The following is a 22,176-nucleotide window of genomic DNA, read 5'->3' on the forward strand; positions in this document are numbered from 1 at the left end:
AAAAGTTCTGTATATGCATGACAGCTCCCTAAGGCTTTTTAGACTCTTTTTTAGTATCTTCCAAGTCTGCTACATGAAAGGGATACTGTTGTCTGCATCAACAGTGCCCTGAAATACATGTACAAGTCACCAGCTACGCAGTTTTATAGAGTATCAACAGATCCAGCAAAATACCTGTATCACTGTCCCATGCAGTCGCTTTAGATCCTCATTCATCTGGTACTAAGGAAGCACGAGCTGTGTTCCAGCCCTGCTGCCTACCACTCTAGAAGAGACCAAGGGGCAAGTGCCACCCCATTACCTTTCTGCAGCGGGGATTAGGACAGCTGAACCGCTTCACGTCGTTGTCCAGTAGAGCTGGGAAGTTACAGAACGGACACCTGCAGCCCAAAAGAAGGTGCTGTTCATGCATAATGCCAAACAAATCTCCACTGAAAGTGGATTCAGTCAAACAGCTATGTGGTTGTTAAGAAAGATGCCAACCGAACGTCTGCCGCCAGGATGTGCTGACTGCTGTCTTTTTGCTCATTTTTCTTCGATCACTTCCCTGTTTGCAATCAAAATATTATACGCTCAGCACTACTTTAGACCATGTAATTTAGAGGATCAGCACAGAGCTAGCAAGCAAGTCTTGGGGGGAGACGGCTCTATTGAATTTTAATCCGCTCCTAGTCAAAGGCAGACCAAGCTGAATAAAAACAGTCTGAAGCCTGAAACGATAAGGCAGCTCTTTAAAAGCTGCACGTCTGGTGCATGTTTAGGGTTTGGGGGGTCAATTTTGCACAACAGTAAGCACAGCCTGTGTCTTGCACTGGGCACTTACCTGACAAGCTCATCTGCACAGGCAGCAGCCACCTCCTCCTCCGCTTTCCTCTCGTAGTATTTGCAGAGGATGTTCTCTGGAAGCACCTTCTCCAGCTCGCTGGTGGGGAATGAACACATGCAACTGCCCTCCATGCAGCTGAGCTCTGACTGCGGTTGGAAGAAGAGAGCTCAGTTTCAGTCTGATGGTAGTGACAGAACAGGAGTTAGTACCTAGAACATTTGCAAGTAAACCAGAGCAGAGCCTTGCTTAGAGATAAGAGCATAAATCAGTAGATAATGGCCAGAAAACGGGCTTACTATGGTAAGAATGTGGCTAATTAACGAGCACTGGACATGAAGATGCTTGCTGATAGCTGGGATCACAGTCCACAAGCTCCAGACCCGCTGTGAGTGCACAGTAGCCTGTTATTTCTGTGTGGTCTCCACTGAGAACCAGCACTCTGAACAGCACGTTACATTCCTGTCAATACAGTCATATAAAAGCTGTCTGGTTTATCTTCACATGAAATATAGATGCCAGAGTACAAAAGCATCCTACAGTTTGATTATCATATCCGAGGCAAAGGAGCACGCACACCTCAGAGCAGTCAATAATTCATTTGTAGCTCAGCTAAGTACCAGGATGCTGTTAACTGCTGCTCCTTTGCCATTGGAACCGCCCCCGGTAATTGTGTCCTAGGAACAGCAGCACCTCTAAATGGGATTAGGGTTACTAGTACCATTGAGAAACCAACCCCAAAATTGGGTTGGGATCGCAAGGAACTCATGAAGGACAAACATTCTTTAGCTATGAAGAGACTGGCTGAGTCAGAGATGAGAACACATTCTCTGTGCAGACTTATCACTGGTTTATTAAGCATTAAATCAAAACCAGATGAGTCTAAGTTATTATGAACACTGTAAAAAGTTTTTCCTAATAATCCATTAAAAACTGCTAAGTATGGAGCAGAGAAGACTGAGGTCAGCAAAACGAGGAACCTACTCAACAAAAAATCCATTGTGAAGTCGTCGGCTGTTCACTCGGTGAGACTGACTTGTTGGATTTGGATTTCAAGACAATTCCATTCAAATACTTCTTGGGAAGTGCAGTTACATCTGGTTTAAGCAACAAAACTATGCAAACAGCAATGTGATCTCCCAGCAGCAATTCATCCATTTTCCCCTCATCCAATTGGGAAATTCTTACCTTCCCAGAGCCAAAGACTGCCTCCTGAGCATATTTAATTAGGCACTCCTTGCAGAATAAGTGACCATCTGCACACTGAGTGAGCTCTTCAAATGCAAACTCCCCGTAACAGCAGCGGCACTCTATCATCTGCCCATCCTGCAGCCATAAACAGAGGTGTTAGCTACAGCAAAAAATAAATAAATACAAATCAATACCGAGAGCAACATACCAACACACTCTGCTGCAAATAAAACGCAGCGATGCGGGCACAAATAACGGCAAGCCATAAACAGTGCCAGCATTAATTATAAAAAAAAAATAGCCACAGATGTACATCATTCCAGCAGATATCCTACTCAGTGGTCAAAACCCACTAAGCAAAACCAGGAACTCAGCTTTAAGTAACTTAATATCTACATATCTTGCTTAACAGATTCCAAAACACTAGAGAGCTTGGTATTTAAATAATTTTTAGCTTGCAGGCATAGAAGCATCTTGGGCTGGGGAAGCTGCAGAGCACATGCCATTCACGTGGGAAAAAACAAGCTTCAAATCTGTTGTCCTCTAAAGGAAAATTTACCCAGCTGCTGACAGAGACCCTGTCTTGGCCCCTTCACTGCAGGGGTGGGGAAGCTTGCCACCGTTAAGAATAAGCATGCCCACTTCTTCAAGGGTCCAGCATCTTCTCCAAAGTTTGAAGAGAAACAGCCATCAGAAAGAAAAATGTAATCCACAGCTGCTGAACTGATCTTTACATTTTCTCATCATTTAAAGGGAAAGACCTGGTTTTTGTTTTTTTGTTTTTTTTTTTTTGAAGAGTCCTTTCTGCAAATAAGAAAGGCCTTTTCCACTGGCAGAGCTCCAAGAACAACAAATCTGTTTTAAACAGCCATAACGGTGGTAGCAAGAGCAAACCTGGTGCTATTCTATTGCAATGTTTGTTGTGGCCAGTAAAGACACAATGACTGAATTCCTACAGATCGTTACATGCATCAATACTGTCTTGCTGCACTCAGCTTTTGTCTACCTTTTCTAAAAGCCAGCCAACGCACACTATGCAGGTTTTGCCTGCTCAGCAAAAGCAGCACAGTGCAAATGCAGCCCTTCAGAAAAGCTCCCTTCCAGAAGCCAGGAAAGTCTGAAGTGGTAAGTACAAAACAGCATCTATGCAGCAGCTGAACTCCAGGGACGATGTTATGGATACTGACCTTCTGATACTGCTCCTCATTCATCTGCAGAGCAAGGAGGAAGTCTGCGTGCTGGAAAAGAGACATGTGCATCTGTATTTACAGAGTGGATAAACCAATTTTCCAGCCTCTAAACTCTTTTGCATTATCTCACAACTTACAGCCCACCACGTAAGGTGCACTGTCTGCTTTCAACATCACTCAGCCCTATCCTTCCAGTCCTTCAAGCTATTTATGATTCAGCTAAAACAGATGGGAGAAGCCAAAGCAGCAAGAACAACCAAATTCTACATCATGAGGGCCGCTCGTTCAGGTTCCTATGGGCAGAAAAGAGCTTACACAACAGGCACCTCCAGAGAAAGCCCCAAGGAACATTATTTTTACAAGGAGATACCATTCAACCACTTAAGAAATGTTGGTCTTCAAGAAGCTGCTTTAGAAAAGGCCTGTAGGTGCAGAGGAGTGAATTTAGTCATCCCTCGGTCTATGAAGACAACACACCAGCAGGTGTTGCTGGGTTCTGCTTTGAAACACGCAGTCCTCAGCAAGGGACAAGTTGTTCTGGAGAGACCAGACTGCCAGCTTCTGCTAAGCAGAGTGAGTGGACAGACTGTCCCTGGCCTGGTCATTATTAGCCACCAACATGAGCTGCAATTACAAGCCCTAAAGCAGCAGAGAAGCCTGCTAACAATTAGAGGAAAGAAGTCATTAATACTAGCTTTTAATAATAGCTTTTATTAATAATAGCTTTTATTACTACGCAGTTAAAGAGTCCAGTAAGGTGTTTTATCATGGGCTATAAATTAACATTAGCAGACACATGGAAGGTTTTCAATAACAAAATTGCCAGCTTTAATATAAGTAAATCTGAAACCCTGTGCTTGCCTTTTTTTCTTTCAAAAATAAGTCACCTGGAAAAAGTCATAAACATTAACAGGCAGTAAAGGGACAAAGGTACTAAGTTATTCAAGATTCTGTTCAGCATTTGAGTTTCTGTAAGAGGCAAATTTCCATGTTCAGGGCCAAGATCTCTGTAACAGTTGAAGTTGTTTGCACCACAAAACTGAAGCAGCTCCGCCCACTCACCTCTGCCATCTCTTTAACTTTTTGCTCATAGAATTCCTGCTCCAGCAGCACTGGTGGAAGAAGCGAGAGCTTGTCATAGGTTCTCCAGTGTCGTCTCTTGTTCTCCAGGAAGAACATCCGCTTCTCAATTTTCACATCACCTAAAGCACAGTTACAGGCACTATATGAGGCAGGATGAAGCAGCAAGAAAAAAGCTTAAATCCTTCCTCCTCTACACACCACCAGCTGCATAACTTCAAGGCCTCAGACAGAACTGTACCAAGCAGAAATACTAATGAAGCACGTCTCCAAAATAAGATACCAGACAGTGACAAACACAGCTGTTCTGGGACAACATCCCTTTTCAAGGACAGTACTTTCTAGCGTAATCTAGTTCTGCTTACAATAACCACACAGACAGCACAACACACACTGCTTGTTATTTACCTTGCTCAAATTTGAAATCTATATACGAATACTGATTCATTTCTTTTCTTCTTTTTCGTTTCCCACTGGTTTCCGGAGACAGCTCCTGCCATTTTTTGATGGCATCTGAAAAGGCCTAAAAAAAAAATAAAAAATACAACATGCAGACTTAAACCCCTTCTGTTCTTTGGAAGAAAGCAGAAGCACATACTTCACATCAACGCACTGCACAAACACACATAGGACTGATCTAAAACAGGAAAGCCAAGCACCCCATAGAGGCATGAATACCTCTTCCCTTTGTCCACCAATCATTCCATAAAAACAAAATTGTCACCACGCAGAGCTGAATGACGCTTCACAACCCCTCAGCTATTAACTCTAATACAACTGGTGTCCACTCTGATGCAACAGAGCTGATATTTTTCCTGTTATGTTTTTAAATGAAGCTTCTTTTTGGAAGGCCTAGAGCTAGAACCTGATTTTGTTCAGTTCTATCAAATGAAGAGGCACGGTATTTTTGATTTAGATTTTAGAACTGTGGAACAGTGGAGGGAGAAGCTCAAGCAAGAAAAGCGTATCAGAAGAGTAGCTCCAAGTCAAAAGCTTGAAACCACATTCATATTTAGTTTGTTGATGCTTAAGAACAAGTTTCTTTGCAGCTCCATTACAGTGAAACTTTTATGAGCAATATATGATTCATTTCACACATATAATTAAACAGGACAGTGAGACTTGGGTTTCTCTTTAATTACATGCAGTCAGTTAAAAACTAATGGCAGCAGTTAAATGTTTTAAGACTTAGTTAAATGTCTTGGCTTTATTGGCAATTATACCCCCACTTCAGCAAAGTACAGGAACACTTCTGAGTTCAACGCATCACCTATCATCAAGTAGCCAGTGCTTCCTCAATTCTCCTGTTACAGAAGAGTAAGAACTTCCTGCAGCATTCCATCTGGCCAATAAATTTTGCGAATCTCTACTAAATGAACAAACACTTCTTGAAAGGAAAAGAAGATCCTAAGAACAAAGCACATCTACACGCACACACAGGCAGATGGCACAGAACAGCAGAAGACTTCACACTGCTCTCCACACATACAGAAGATAACCCTAGGAAAGAAAAGGGACTTGAAGAGGAACCTTTCGTGTGATTGCATAGTGTCCCTTGAGTTCATGTAGTGCCCACTTAATGTCTTGGCTGCTCAGCATTTTGAAGTCCGCCATAAGGAGGTCAGCTGCCTGAATAAAGCACCGCTGATCAAGTGGAGCAAGCTTGGAAAAGTCGAAGTAGTCCACTTTAGGCACCTAAGAAGAAAATGCAAAAGAGAAGGTAGTCCACACACAGCCATCTCAACATACTCAAAGCAGTTCAAATGAAAAAAAAAAAAAAAAAAGGAGAATGGGCTTTAAAATAAGTTAATAAAATCAAGTAACTGTATGCAGACTTGCAGTTAAGAGACTAAAAATCAACACCTAAAGGTCACCCAAGATATAGACCTGAGGGCCAAATCTACTTCATGCGACAGAATGACCAAGGAGTTCTTACACCAGTTACCACAACGAACACTGCAGACAGCAGGTGGCTGATGGGCAGGCAAGCCAGGGGGTCTCACTGAAGGCGGAAGAACAGACAAAAGGCAGCTGCACAACACCAAAACCTCTATGTGATTTTGCAAGCAACTACCTATTGTTATTTAACACTATCTTAATTGCACCTAGAGGCCTCCTAACAAAGCGTGGCTCTGTTAGGCACTCCGCAAGTACGCGCTAATAGACCCATACGCCCCAAGATGAGTTCAGATCGGACTGATTTGATGGGAAGCACGCTGTGGATAAGGTCACTCTCACTTGCCTTTGTCTCATCTTGGCTGGCAAGCAGGCTGCTGCTGGGATTTAAAACCATTCTGCCTTCCTTCTTTGGGTAATCTGGGTTTTCCAGAAGAAAGTTGCAAAGTCTGAAAAGATAAATACAGTTACTTCAGGTTCTGGGAGCTCAGGCTCATTCCTCACTTGTCAAATTTTTAGCATCCTCTAATTAAAAGGCTGGGCAGGCAAGTCACAGCTTGCCCTGCAAGAACCAAGAGAGGTCTCAGGCTAGAGCGAATGGAAAATAAATGACTGAGAATTAAGAATGATCAGCTGTGTGTGGCTGCAGAAGGAAAAGCAAATAGACTTCTTTCAACAATTACATTTACATAAGAGGAGCTTGTATGGGTGAGCTACTAGCCAGCCCAAATCTCCCCATGCCAGGAGGGAACAACTGGGCTTACTTCCCACTCACATCCACGGCTAAAACCACGTGAAGTGATACTTCCTCGGGCTATCTACCTCTCATCTTTCACAACTAAGCACCAAGGTGTGCTAACGTTCTGCCGCTGTGGAATTAACGTTGTCAGGACTACACAAGAAGGAACAATCACAGCAGAGCAGCATTAATTGTAACAGCTGACATCTACCGTGGCTAACACAAAACCAGCTATGGAAAGACAAGCACACAAACCCCTATAAAAAAATGTGACAGGTTGATGTCTTCCTGGTCAGAAGATTACTGCTTCAAATTTGAATTAGAGCCTCCAGTCTTTATCTGCTTTCACAATGCAGCAGAGGCAGAGACATGCTGAATGCTGTTTACTTAAGCTGTGTACTCTGAACACGGGTTTCATCGTAGTAGAGCTTGAAATCACACTGCCATTGTCCAAGTCACCCTGAAAACTGCTTTAAGGGAAAAAGCATTTAGCAAAAAATCACTAAAAATACTTGGAAAATTACATACTAGGCTAAATGCAGCATGCCTGAGGTCCTATTGCAGTCATAACTTTGTCAGGTAGCTCAGCTGAGCATTGCAGCTTCTGACTGCAGCAAGTAGTTGCAGAATACCCCACAAATACCTCCGAGGCCCTTTAGAAGGGGGAAGCTTGCTGTAGGCGATCTGAACCTGCCTTTCACACCTTATTCTCAACTGCCACCAACCAGCTGTGCTCCACAGGTCGAGTAACAGAAGCTGATCCTCAGTTTCCCCAGCTCTAGAATCATATCCTCCTGAAAGGAGCTACGAGGAGCAATTAACATTTGTGAAACTTTTTGAATGAGAAGGTGCTAGGTTGCAGCAAAGACATAATTGCTGCTAATTTACATTCCTGATGTCAGAAATCAGTCCCTAATTAAGAAATCCGAACAGGCTTGCAGCATTAACCCGCTATCAAGGCATGATTACTTTAGCCCTGCTTTCACATTCAAAGCAGAGGCATTTCTTTTTGTTTAATCAGGTATTGACATACCCAGCCAGAAGCTTTTGACCGAGTGTGAATGCTTCTGCACACAAAAGCTGAATAGATGATACCCTGCTAAGAGGAGCTCTCACATCTTTCGCATGGGTTGAAAGTTTTTAAGACTATCATTTTGGAAAACAACAAAATATCTCGGCTGAGCGTTTACCAGCTTCCCCTTTTGTCAAGGCCATCTATTCTAATCTGACAAAACAGAAACTTCAAGGAGCTCCGAGCACTGCAGCTCAAACACCAGGGTTTCAGCTGTGGCACAGCCGGAGCAGATCTGATCCGTCCTGCATGTTGCCACCTCAATGCTCGGGATTTTCGGAGATGTTAACCTTCGGTGTCTGACAATTAGTTAAGTGGGTCCCAGCACGCACACTTGTGGCACTGTTCATTAATATCCGCACCACGGGACACAGAGGCAGCTAAAAGCCTCATCCCTGCCCAAACCCAGCCACCCTGAGTTCTTATATTTCAAGCCTGATTCAGCTTGACACACCGTGGAGATCAAAGGGACCCCGCCAGCCTGGCTGACCAGTGCTTTGACCCGTTTGTGCTCACACAAAAGATGCAGTGACGATTCAAAAGATAGTTTGGTTAAAGGAATAAAAATATGGAGGAGAAATCTTTATCATCCAGTAAGTCCGTAATGCACCACTGAGCAGGCACTGTAGATGGCCTGCGGGGAAGCCTGTAAGCACCTTTTCATCTCCCTGGCTCTGCAGCACACAATAGGAGAGAAGAGATTTCGGGAGCAAAGGGAAGGAACACATTAAGACTTAGAGAAGCTGATGCTGGGATTTACTTCTACCAGGCTTCACTAAGGCCCTGCAGGATGCAATAAGGAGGTTTTCACACAATCCGTGCGAGGGTGCAGCAGCTAGGCACAGCTGCAACACCCCAATCACCCCAAGGAACTGGCTGCTGCCCTACCATCCTCCTTATTTCCCACATAACCAACTGCTCTGAGGCACAGCTGAACATGTCACTGCTGCAGGGAAAGCACTTTGAGAAGACGAGGATAGTTATAACTTGATCATTTTCCAACCAAGAAGTCCTTCTCTGAAGGCACGACTTGACTACACAGGCAAAAGTAGTAGAATAGGAAATCTAAGGGTGATCCCATCTATTATTTTATACATTAGGCTCAGTTCCTTGCCAGTTACCTTATTCATGCTTCAATAAAGTAACTGAAAGCCTCACACGCTTGAGTACTGCTTAATTAGTGCCTTAGTTTACTGTAAAGGGCACGGGATTCATACGAGACAAAATGAAACCTCTGGCAACCAACACCTATTCCTCATTCTTGCATCTCGTAACTAGTTTCAGCATGTTTGAGATAGTGACAGCTACAGAGAGAAAGAGAGAGGGGCCACCCAGCATCAGACCAAGGCAGACGTAATTTACTTCAAACCACTCTCCCCTCGGAGCTGGCTGGTGCCAACACCCACCATCTTTCACTCTTCAGCTGCACAAGCTTTACCCAAAAGGGGAAGGTGATGATGCAACTTATCAACAAAGGTTGATGACTTTTTTTATTCTTCTGATTCTAAAGTGAACTCCCAAAAATATCAAATATGATTCTTAACGCTAAGGAATCCTTGAGCTGCTAGTACGATTGGGAAAGCAACAGTACTCAGAATGATTTTCTATTGCTTTTACTTCCTTTCTTGGCTCAGATTTCTGCTCAATTTGACCAACTCTGTCCATCAGAAGACATCTATAACCAATCCTGCTAGCCTTTAACTGCGTTTGTTTTATCTGCAAAAGGGGGTTTGAGAGAAACTCGAATAGCACCACTGCCATTCAGTCAAGTTAATGGGATAAAAATCATCATGACATCAAATGAGCAAGTCCAAAACAGTGTCAGTTTTAGCCAGAAAAGGGCATGAAGAGGTGGGAAATTATTTTCCACAATTCAAAATTCACCAATTCACCTTTGAATTACGTTTTATAGAAACCACCTCAACACCTACCCTTGACAGCAGTCTTTAACGAGCCAAGTACCACTTCAGAGGAAACAATATGTAATAGTTTTAAATAATCAAATAGCCAGTAATAGAGAATTTGCAAATTATCTTAAAAGCAGAGAAGCTACAACATGACGTCAGAAAGAAAATTTCTATTAGAACAGGGATAAAACAACAACAAAAAAAAATCCATGCTCTCTGGCACTGCCAGCATAGTGCTGACTCCCAGCCTGGATAAGCTCAAAGCATTATTAGCAGGAAGGAAAATGGAAGCGTGACTGCAGCCAGCCTGTTTTATGATGCACTCTGGCTCTTATTTTTATACTTACACATTTAAGTCATAGCAGTTCTTGACATTGATCAACTCTTCAATATATTCCTTCTTCACATCTGGGAACCTTGCTTCCTGCAGTAGGAACAGATGAAGGTTATACAGGCATTAGAGGAGCTGTGCGATACAACCAAGCAACAGCACCAAAGACAGAAATATACAGGAAATTATCTAACGTGCTCCCAAGACAGGGGCTAGAATGGGTTTTAAGAAACACTTTCTACACATCCAGCCTGGATACTGCACATTGCTGGCTTTCCTTGCTCCACAGGATGAACACCAACAAGAAAAATAGGGGCAGTGATATGAGCAGTCACGAGCAGCTGGCCTAACAAGTGATTCAGGGTGGATGGAAAGAGGAGAGGCACACAGGATCTACACCACAAGCAAAACTAATATTTACCTTTAGATAGAAGATTAAGGACTTCCAGGTTGGGTGCTGAAATACAACATTCCAAAGCAAGAAGGGGGAAGAAAAACACACTGCATATACCCACCCAAAGCACCCAGACACTAGTGATGAGATCAGAGATGACAACAAACTTTTACTTGCATTTCTGTGAAAACTCTTCTAACGTTAGCCACATAGAGCAGTAAAGAGTGCTCTAGGCTTTCTCCTTGGGTTTTCATACAGGTATTGCAATTGGTTGTACCATACAGTATTTTGTTTTGCAAGACTAAGCTGGTCAAAAAACCCTGACAATGCAGGAGTATCTCTACCTGTCCACCTGTTAAAGCAAGTCAGTGATCAACACGGTCTTACTCTGAAATAAAGTGAATTTTGTTGAATTGCTACTTGGAGAATAACACGAACATTTTCTCAATGTCTTTTCCAAATAGAATCAGGTATGGGATAGGGAGGAAGAAGTCGGCAGAGGGAAGAGGGGATTGGTCCAGATACAGTGGGATGCATCTGTTTGAAAAGCTTGTCTGAAAATAAAATGCACATGGAAGGCAAACAAGCCTGGGAGCACTTACTGTCTCTCTGATGAGCAGCGCAGTGAGGTCTTGGTCCTGCCCAGCAGCCCCCTGTTCTGGCACATCACTAGAACCGAGTTCGTGCAAGCCCTGTGCCGGGAATGCTGGGCCTGGCTGCTCGTTGTCTATTGCTGCCTGCTGCCCCCTCGTTTCTTCTGGGGGGTGTGCTGGCTGGGGCGAAGCGGGACCAGGAATCCCATCCTGCTGTGGCTCAGGTCTGGGGAAAGCCGGCCCAGGAGCCTCCTCTCCATAAACCCTCGAAGATACTGAGTCTGCTTCAGGCTGCCCTTGCGGAGGAGCACAACCATTTACAAGGGCCTGGGGCTCCCCTCCTGAGGGCTGGAAGCGATCCAGCCGGCCGTTCTCCTGGAGCTCCTGCTCCGTGCTGGGTGCAGCAACTGTTCCTTCAGCGTTTTGCAAGAGCTCTGGCTTCAAGTCCTCTCCTTGCCAGCCCTGGGCTTCCACCTTTTCCTCCTGTTGCGGTGGCACGTCTGCTTTCTCTAGATTAATGATTTCCTCGTCGACGACAACCTGAGGACTAATCTTTACTGCTGGAAGCAAACTTGGGTCAGGCTCCAGGTTATTTGGAAGTTCAAACCTGGGGCCGTTTTGTTCAGATGGCCCGGGCTGCTGCAAGGCAAAGTTCACATTCTCATCCCTGCTTGGTCCAGCACTGCTCTCCACCTCGTAATCACGCTGGTCCTTCTGGCAGAGCAGAGCTGACGTCTCATCCTGCAGATACGTGCCCCTCAAGGGCCCTACAGTGCGTTTGGATCCTCCTTCTCCCACAGTGTTTGAACCCTGCCACTGAGCAGCAGGCCTGATGACATTGGGACGCACAAGCTGCTGATGCTTTGGGGTCTAAAAAGAAGACAGACAAGAGTAAGTAGGAGTTTTCTACTCGTCAGAATCCTTCCTCCAGATGGTCCTTTGCACCTAATCAAATTTCTAATGGGAAAGAGGTGAAAAATCTGTTCTAGCAAAGAGCATAAGGCATAAAACTGCAACTGCTCGTTTCACTGGACACCATCCTCAGCCTGTCCCCAGGTGCCAAGAGTACATTTGTGATGAGAGAACACTTGGCACAACTGGGGATGCACAGGACTTTCACACTGGAATAATTCCCAGAGCTCACCCCAATCTCCATTACACTCCTGGTACGAGAGTCTGGAAATTAGGAGCTAACGGATGGTGTATTTGCATCTCAGCAAATTCATTCATTTTAGCCAACAGCAAGAACCAAAGCTCAAAATGTTGATCTCTGGCCTTGCTCCTGCCTCTGGCAAGCTAAGGCTGCTGAATGCAAGTAGAGTTTGAACACTCTCCGATACTGTTTTCAAGTAAGAAACAGGAAAGTTACCTTTACAAGCCAATTTCTCAATAACGCTGGTTATTTTAACAGAAAAGTGAAATATATCCTTAACACAGCTTACATTTGAAATTCAACATAAAGCACTAAGGTTAAGCCAATGCCTTTGGCCCTCCTCTGTGTGACTGCCTTCACCCAAGGAAAGAGATTTACCAAGTAGGCTGGCTTTGTAAAGCTGCAAAAATTCAGGTGCCTGCAACAGCCCAACAAGAATCCAGCGTTCTGAACACCAGAACAGGCTTCCTAGAGAGGTGCTTGATGTCCCCGCCTGTCAGTATTCAGGAGGCATTTGGATAATGCCCTCAATAAAAGGCTTTAACTTTCAGTTAGCCCTGAAGTAGTTATGTCTGAACTATTCTAAACAGCATAGATATAAAGCACGCAAGGTTAAACAAGGCAGGTTTTGAACACCTGCATTCTAAATAACAAGTCCTTTTTTTTGGATAAGGATAGATAAAGAAGGCTCTAGCTTACATAACGTATAACTTTATGATACAGCTAACAATCTAGTTCTCCCTGCCTGTGCCCAAAATACAAACACACAAACCCAGCAAAATTCCATCATTTCAACACTCATTTAAGGCCTCTTAAGTAAATTACTGCAACTAGGCAGGACTCTCGAAGGAACACATCAGATATTTGCACAGGAGATGGTTACAAAGGCCACGAATAAAGCAGCAACACGTACAAGAGTGAAAAATTACCTCTGCCAAGATAACCACATCATCATCATCTTCTTCGTGCTGCTGTTCTGCTGACGTTTCCAACAACAAAGGTAATTCTTCATCCGAGGAATCTGATATCGTGATAAGACCGTCATCCCTGCGGTTTATCCAGTCTGCAGCAAAGTCAGGACAGTTAGCTGCTTGCAAGTGACAGAGCATGAGTGCTGGAACACGTGGAAAAGCCATCTCCACGTTGTCATTGCAGCAACAAGGAAGAAGCACACAAAGGTCCCTGGTTCCTCTGCAACGTACTGCCACAGCCACTCCTATGTCCCTCAGCCCTCTGAGCAAAAACCTTGCACAAAATACAGCTCGAGAGACCACAACGGCACGTGCATGAAGTGGTCCTGCACAGAAAGTCTTCTACCCCAATTGTGAGCACGAGTCAAGCTGCTGCAGAAACGATTCTGACTAATTCATGTAGACTTCTTCCTACTTTCTGGAGAGAAATCCTGACCATTCAGTATCTCAGGTACCGTGCATTTTCTTTTATTGATGCACAGTATGTTGTAGCAGACAGATGAGGCTCCAGGTGCGATTTGGTGCCTCCTGAAAGAGAGTGACTTTGTGGGAGTACCTTATGCCAGCCTGAGATAGGGCCCCTGGCTGCGAGTGCAGATGATATCCTGCTATTGGATGACAAGCCTCAAGGTTTGTCAGCTCTGAAATAAAGATGCTACTGAGCAAAGCTGCTGGAACTTGGGAGATACATGCCAGGCAGAAGCAGAGGGTTTCTGTACTGCAACAGCAGCATACAACCACACCTTCCCTAGGATTTAACACATTTTGGTTTACGTTTCTGTAACCCTGCAGCAAACCAGCACACAACCACTTCACGCAAGAGCTGAAAGCATCCACCAACTTGGAGCATTTATCTACCTATTTATCTACCCTTCAGGCACACAGAAAGTGTCATTTTGAATTCTACTCGAAGCAATGGGTGACAGCGCATCCAGCCCTAGTAGGAACCAAACGAGGTTCTTAAAAATGAGGTTCTTAAGAAGGTGGAGCATCACGAGTCCTTGAGACCTGCTGAAATACCTCTGCTTGGCTTGGGTGTTCCCAAGAAGTTAGCAATCTACCTTAAGGCAGTACAACACCAGAAAGACAAGAGCCAAATATTTCACGTCAGCGTAAAATGAGAGGCTTCGTGGCTACCTCCAGAAAATTAAACAAAACAGAGCGGTGCATCACGAGGCAGAACAGCCCACGAGCAGCTTCCTGTTAACATCACCCCTGCAAGTTTACTGGCTATTATTCCCAGTGCTTGTAAGCAGAGCTGTGTGGAGATAACTTTGGAAACACAAATCAATGCTCACCTTTCCCTCGGTGACTACGGAAGCTGTTTAAGTGAATGACTTCTTCATTTCCACCTCTCTCTGCCATTTTAAACAGCTGCTCCCAGAAGTGTCAAGGCCCAGGCATGGCAAGCAGGCTGGAACAAGGAACTAGAAGACAAAAGAGAAGAACAGTAAGGCAAACACAGTGACACCCTAGGCTTCCCCTGCTAGATCCCTTCTGGGATTCTCGTGGCTCTCCCAGCGAGACTCTTAGGAGATGTTTTCCATGCCCAAAGGAAGGCACGTCTCAGGTCCTCTTCTGAGGGTTAAGACAGGAAGACCAGCGAGCATAATCAGTCCTGAGAAACCCCCCAGAGGAGAATTCGGAGGCGCTCACAACTCCGGGATCACAGGAGGAAGGGAGAGGCACTTCTGCCCCGCCAGCCTCAGCCCCTGTGTTTGTGCTCAGAGCTGTTTTCCTGGTTCCAAGAAGTCAAAAACCCCACAGGGGCATTTCTGCCACCACCTACCGGTACGAGGAGCCAAAGCCACTTGCCTGAGCTGCCCCAGGACGCCGGCACCACCTCTGCCACCCGTGACAGCCACCCACAACCAGCATCGAGCTCCTATCAGCCAGACCTGGAGGTTCGGTGCAAATCCCAGGATATTCCACCTGCTCTCCAACTAGAGACCCAACAGGGCTTAAGTTCCTTCACGGGACAGCTTTTGGGACTGCTCTGCCACCCCACCTGCTCCCAGATAGGCTCCACGTGCTGGCAGAAGGCTCCGGGGCAGGATCAGACCCGAGGAATCACCACAACCTCAACACCTGGCTTCCTTTCTATGCCTTGCCAGCTCCCTCTATCACAGAACAGCTGAGTACATACGAACTCCATCAGTTTGATCACTGCAACAAGAAAAGTCTTTTTATTGGGGAATATTTGCCTTATTGTGAGAGCACAGAGGAGTCTGCACGATTTACCAATGCATAAGCTGAAAGAAAATGGTGGTCTGCTATAAAATCCTGTCTGCTAGCGCACACGAGCAGCACAAATTCCTCCTCAATAATTCCACTTAACCTTCTCTGCAGGGAACGCCATTTGCAGCTAGCACAGCAGATGAAGAAATCTGTTCGGATAGACTCTGGGAACTTAAAGATGTATATCCCATACGCACACCGGGAACTACTCATCACCAGCCTCAAAATATTTTAATACAGCGTAAAATCGTGGAAATAAAAATGCATAATCACACAAAAGCATCTGTGAAAAAAGTCAAAGCTCACTGCAAGGCAGTGCTGAGACTTGGGCATCTTGGTGGAAACCCACACGTCTCCAGCACGCACAGATACGGTCCCAAAGCCTCACACCACAGGTAATAAGATAAACGAGTAGGGAAGCAGTGTATTCCCATTTGTAGGGCAGGATTTTGGCTTAGCACACACAAAGGGTGCCAGCAGCAGCCTTCCTTGAAGGGTACCTCCACCCTAACAGCTTTCGTGGCTTGGACAGGAACGGCCACGGCTCACCTGGTCCCAACCCTGCTGATGTCCTGCTCTGGATGGGACACGGGACTGGGTCTCCTCTAACCAGCACTGCTACAAACATGTAACTACACCGACCTCTGAGCCCTGGAACTTCAGCAGCACGCCTCGTTTCCAGCAAGCAGCCCCAAGAATGTTACGGGCATATTGATGCCTTGAAAACCCTTCAAAAAAAACAAGGTTTGGGGGCTGTTTCCACAAGACTCTTCAGCTTCTGCCTTATTACAAGCGAGGTCACTCAGAACAGCACTTCAGCTCCCAGAACAGCACCAAAGTGCTGCTCTCCCTCCCTGCAGACAGGTGCTGGAGTGGCAGCTGAGGGGCTGGCTAATTGTGAGCATCCTTGGTGAAAACAGCATCCTTTTTACGAGGGCACCTCCACGTTATCGTTCCATTTCCCTGGTGCTTGTGACTAGCCACCACGTGGCCCCGCACAGCATTTTCCCTTCCGTAGCCCTCCAAGCACTTGAGAAAAGATCAATATTGTTCCTGCCATTTAGGAGATGGAGAAATAGAAGTGCTGAGAGGAACAGAGCGGCCAAGGTCACGAAGCAGGGCTCGAAGCAGGGCCAGGAATAGCACCCAGGCTCTTTAGATCCAGGTGGGTGTACCCACACCAACCATTTCCACCTGCTGGTCCCCAAAAATGCTCCTCACAGCAGTCAGCAAACCCTGTAGGGCCTCACTCCGGCTTAAGCTAGACGAAGCAATGGTTTGGCAGGCAAAAAACCAACGCTCAACCTGTCAAATGGCAAAGGATTGCTCCAAAACTCGCTGGGGAGGGACAAGCCTGGTCGTGAATGCCACAAATCAGCCCCTGCAGCACCAAACGGTGCAGACAGAGGCTAGCCAGGTGTCTGCTCAGCTCAGCTCTGAACAAAGCTCAGTGGCTGGGATGGTTTTTCCCCTGCAGGGGCATGCGATGAGTTAGCAGAGGTCAGTATGTGTGGGCTGGTCAGCACCACAAATGCTTGGCACAGTCAGCAAGAACATCTCCCAAACAGCTCCACTGGTGCTCTGCCCACAGCTGCCCACACCCAAAGGCAACGCTCTCCCCCCCCAGGCAGCTCCAGTTACCTGGAAAGGAACTTGTACATCAAGAAAGAGGCCCACAAAGAACTTGGGATAACAAACTGCTCCCCCCAGTACAAGAGAAAGGTGCTTGCACACCACCGAGAGGCTCACAGAACAGCATTAGCCATAATACACAGCCAAAGCAACATAAAAAAAAAATAAAATAAAGGCCAAGCCGGGGAAGAGCTGGCTATGTACCACTTCTCTCTTTCAAAACAGAGCCCATAAAAACCCAGGCAGCTTAATAAAGCTCTGCCTGGGGGGTAGAAAGCACGGTTCCACCAAGCCAGCAGTTTGTTTTGTCAATAGGCAATAGAGGACTGGAGTTTAAACAAATATCTATAAGCATGGGCCAGTTCCATCTAGTGGCATGAATACGAAGTTTGGTTGTGTTTATAGCACCAGGCTGCCAAGACCGTGAAGTAACAAGATCAAAGCCACCCTGGGGTCCTGCCCTACATAAACAACACAATAAAAAGCAAAAGAGGCAGATGGAAAGCAGCTACCCACGCTACCTCGGTGATTTTTATGCCTATTTTTAGGTACAGAATAAGGCCACCTGTAAGTGAGCTCCATCACAGCCATCAGCTTCTTCACTATGCAGACTAGGACTGAATGCAAGAACAATTTTAAATGAAAGCGACCTGAAGCAGCACACAAACTGGGTTTCCTTCCTAAAATCTCCCACCGGCACTACAGAACAGCAGACTGCAGAGATTCGAGCCCCAGATCCAGTAACGGGGTGACACAAAACTGTTCCAGTGACTTGGAGATCACCTGCTGATGGCACGATACAGCACCAGGCTGGAGATGGGGTGCACAAAATCACCCCTCTGCTTCCCACATCGCTCCACGTCCTCAGGACGCCGCACACCCGAGGTATTTCACTGAGCAGGAGATCAAATCCTCTCCGTTAAGGTTTTTCCTACAGCAACTTGGGAGGGAAAACCAGCATTAACGGAACAGCTACCGGAAAAATCAGAGACCATGGGGGATGTAGGGGTAACCCCGCTCTGAACAGAGGTCTGGGGCTGCCTGTTCACACCCATTTCCAAGCTAACCACACACACACAGACATACAAACCCCGCAGCCACCAGCTCCAAGCTGGCAAAGCTGCTGCCAGGAGGTGAAGCAGGTCCCAGGTGCAGGCAGCTCGCTTACACGTGAATTCCCAAACCCGCTCCAAATCCCCGCAAGCACCACGCTGGGTATTTTTAGCCTGCCCTAAAAATAGCAGGCGGCGGTGCTGTGCATATATTTCAAGTCCCGGTGTATGCAGAAGTTTCTGGATGGCAGGAATTGGAGCAGAACTCAAACACGCTCCCTCCGTCTTCCGTTTGTGCCGTGACGAGCATCCTCAGCTGGGGCTGGGATTTAAAGCCACAGTGGAGGGGAGAAATGTTCGAGTGTGGTTTTTCCTACTCACAGCATTTAGATCTCCAACTCCCACGTTCCCAGGATGGGACTAGGCACAAAGTGAGTGCTCTCTCCTGGTTCAAGGCAACGGGACCGGACAGAAAGCACTGCAGGAGAGGCTGGAACCGAAATCCCAACTAAATACGGGTAAAAAAAAAAAAAAAGAGCACCATGGAAGAGATGTCAGCAGCAAGGAGTCACTGCGTGTTTTAGCACCACCGTTGCTGCTCACCTGTGTTGCAGCACAGCATCAGTTCCTACCTTCTGCCTGCAGGCAGCACACGTTGTCTCCTGGTAGCCTGCGAGCAAGGTGAATTTCTGCCTCGTTTCAAGCGGCTAAGACAAAGAGAAACTGCTTCAATAATGCAAGGCTCGTGACAAGCAGTGAAACGAAAAGCTAAGGCTCAGCCCTAAAAAAGAAGTAACAAAGCCACGAAATGCACCAGAAGTGAAACAAAGCAGCCCGACCTCTTGTCAAGCATCACAAGGAGACGTTTCCAAGGGCTCTGGGTGTGCTGGGGGCTGCTCCTCCTCGCGGTCACCCCCCTGCACGTGCAGGAAAACCTCTGGGAACAGCAGTGACTTCAGAAGCAGCGCCCCAGGCTGGAACGTCGTTAAGATGGACAAGAGGGACAGGCAGCCTCCGAGCTCCTCTGGCAGTAATCACAACTTCCAGTGATCCCTTGCAAGTTTTCAACTCCTCGCCCTCTCTTACCAAGGAATAAAGGCGCGCTGTGAATCATACATCAAAGGCAGCCGTGTGCCCTTTTCACCACACATGCCATTGATGCAGGCTCCTTTGATAACTGCAGAGTGCTTCGTTATCACTTCATTGACAAAAAGCAAACCACGAGCACTAGAACGGGGCTGCCCAGCTTTACTAAAGCCTGCTCATGGCTGGAACAAGGCCAGAAGCGTGGCACTGCAGGGATCCGAACGCTGCTCCGCTTTTTGGTCACTTCTCAGTCCGTGGTGTCAGCAAGAACAGGCTGTAAGACACTGGGATAAGCGAGGTTAAGGAGCAGCAAGGTATGGGCTGCTTCCGTGTGTCAACGCTCCAGGGAACTGATCAGCCTCCAGGCAGCAAGAGGGCACGCTTTGGGATGACTTGGGTACAAATCACTCGAGTTTTCCTGTTTTATGACTTGCAGGAAGCATTTTGTACAGCACGAGGCATCTGAACAACCTCATCTACGCCTGTCCTTTCATTAAGGTGAGAGTATAAGTCAGCTGTAACTCCTGAAAAGCAATTAGCACCAAGTACAAGAGGAAGGAAACCTGTCCAGGTTTCCCACCTGTGTTCTCCCAAACCGTTCTAAAGCACCGTTTTGTTCTGATTTTGTGGGCTCAGGGCAGGGATAAACAGAAGAGCGCGTGCAGCCACGTGATTTGCAGCTCTGCCCCTTCCAGAGCAAGCCTTACTTCTGGTTTCTTTGCCCTGAGCTCACGTGTACCCCAACCCAAGGCGGGTGAGGCTCTTCCTAACGAGCAGCACCGTTATTAAGGCCCCTGACGGCTGTCTCTGCGGGCTGCCAGGTGCTCCATGTTCCTGCCACTGCCTGATGTTAATTGCAGCTGCCTCCTCTTCCCCATCAGCCCAGAGGCCAGGCAGAACAGAAGACAAGCAGCGACCTTCGTGCCCCAGGATACACATGAGAGCTCTTCTCCAGCACTCAGACTTCACAGAGCTCTCCAGGAGAACGGACGCCGCATTTCCTCTCCAAACCCTCAGTAGTCTTTATCCTTTCTTCTTTCCTTTTTTAAGGAAGCCCAAGTATCACTTTCAAAAGGTGTAGGAGAACAAAGCAAACGAAGGGCAACCTTTCAAGCAGTTATTTAACGAGTCGCGTGCACATCTTCGGGTTACCATCTCAGCCCAGTTTGTTCTTGGGGAGGAAACCGGGAAATAAAGGAGTTTGAGGCTGCTGCTTACGGCCAGCTAAAAGGCTACAAAACCAAAATGCACCAGCAGCAAGCACGGGAAGTTCAAGGGGATTTTAATTTATATCTTTTGAAACGGTGACCTGAAGCTCTCACGTGAAATTCTGCATTCAAGGCTGGGTGAAGGCTGCAGAGGACACCTCACCTCATCTCACAGCGCTGCCGACAGTAAAAGCCGAGACTTGACCTTGAGGCGGCACAGAAGAGAAAAGCAGCACTCTGCAGCAGCCCACCTCAGCAAAAGGGAACAAAGGTTTCTGTGTCAGCCCGCGCAGTCCTTTCAGAAGTGCTGGCTTCAAAGTTTGCCTCCAGCCATTCTTCTGCAGCGTGCAGGTGTCAAACAGCCCAGAATTGGGGATTTCCATACCGAATGCCTTCCCAGGTCACGTTCCATTTACTGCAGCCCCCTTTTTTTTTTTTTTTGGAGACACGTCAAGCATCTGCTCCTGTCATAATTCCATAGGTCACTGGAGGTGGCCAGAAGCTGAGCCTGCACGTTAAGAAGTGTCTCACTGCAATACCTGCCTGAGATGTTCCCATTCCCACTCCATCCCTTGTCACCTCCCTTCGTGCTGAGCCGTGCCAGGAGCTGGTAGAGCTTTTGCAAGAAAAGCCCTGGAAAACTTTGCAGGGCTGGGATGTGACACCATCTCTCTTCACATGTCTGCTGTGGCATAACTGTGAGAACAGAAAGAAGATACTAAAATAAGCTTCAAGCGGGGGGGGGGGTCTTAAACGGCAGCCTGAGAGCTGAGACACGGCACGAGCCCAGCCCAGAGCCAAGGGGCATCGAACAAAAAGCACTCCTTGCCCAGGACCAGGCTCTGCTTTGGGAGATGCTGCGCACCTGCAGCTGCCCAGCACAAAGGCTTTGCTTTGTGAGAACTGACAGCAGTAAAAACCAGCCCGTGGCCAGGTCTAGAGCTGCTCCAGAGCCAGCATTTTTCTTTTCTGAGCCTATTACAGCTCACAAGGGCAGAATGAATTACCAACTGACCAGTAAAAAGCCAGGAAAGAAGCACCACGCGTCAATTCTCCAGCTCCACGCTCACACACACCCAGGAGACCACAACGGCCCGAATCTCAGCCCAAAGGAAACGAATCCTTTGCACATGCAAGATTACAAGAACCACGACAACTACGAGATCGCCCAGACTGAAGTCACACATTTGCTAAGGACACGACTGCCTCCAGGCTGCGATCTGCGTGCCTCTCCCTTGGTCATCGCAGTCAAAGCGTCCAACGCTGCTGAAGCCCACGAAACGCCCCGCGCTGCTGGTTTCCTGCAGAAAGAGCTGCCTTTCCTGCCTCCCCACCACGCTGCTGCTGTCAGCTTCCTCAAATTGCATTACAGCACAGCACGGCAGCAGCAGGGAGAGAAGGGAAGGCTCCCGGGCAGCAGCACTGCTGCCTGTTTCCCCCCACAATGCGCTGAGCCCCCAACATTTCCTACCTGCCGCTGGTAGGTGGGTGAAGGGCTCCTCGGAGAGGTGGCCGGCGGGTCCCTCCGGGCTAAAATGACCTGCAGCAAGCAGCAGGGAGAGGTTGCATCGTATTTGGTGGAGGGGGCATCATGTTTTGGGGCTATTTGGTTATCCGTAC

The 22,176-nt window shown here is 46.9% G+C and overlaps 1 protein-coding gene across 3 annotated transcripts in view; it reads right to left on the minus strand.

The window, feature by feature from the left end:
- The window catches only part of RNF216 (ring finger protein 216), a 73,419-nt gene that overhangs the window by 47,662 nt on the left and 3,581 nt on the right, over positions 1-22,176 (minus strand). For 2 of the 3 annotated variants that reach the window (XM_027469163.3, XM_072023803.1), the window contains 12 exons: positions 14,639-14,767; positions 13,299-13,432; positions 11,226-12,086; positions 10,246-10,322; positions 6,527-6,629; positions 5,815-5,979; positions 4,693-4,807; positions 4,267-4,406; positions 3,202-3,252; positions 2,012-2,149; positions 824-972; positions 302-380 (listed from right to left, as the gene is read on the minus strand). In XM_027469163.3, the coding sequence (XP_027324964.3) occupies positions 302-380; positions 824-972; positions 2,012-2,149; positions 3,202-3,252; positions 4,267-4,406; positions 4,693-4,807; positions 5,815-5,979; positions 6,527-6,629; positions 10,246-10,322; positions 11,226-12,086; positions 13,299-13,432; positions 14,639-14,705 (2,079 nt within the window). In that variant the 5' untranslated portion in view covers positions 14,706-14,767. Of the gene's footprint in view, positions 1-301; positions 381-823; positions 973-2,011; positions 2,150-3,201; positions 3,253-4,266; positions 4,407-4,692; positions 4,808-5,814; positions 5,980-6,526; positions 6,630-10,245; positions 10,323-11,225; positions 12,087-13,298; positions 13,433-14,638; positions 14,768-17,993; positions 18,146-22,176 lie in introns of those variants that run through there. The other variant, XM_005020127.6, reaches the window with a different exon arrangement.

The sequence above is a fragment of the Anas platyrhynchos genome, chromosome 15 (assembly GCF_047663525.1).
Source record: "Anas platyrhynchos isolate ZD024472 breed Pekin duck chromosome 15, IASCAAS_PekinDuck_T2T, whole genome shotgun sequence".
Lineage (NCBI taxonomy): Eukaryota > Metazoa > Chordata > Aves > Anseriformes > Anatidae > Anas > Anas platyrhynchos.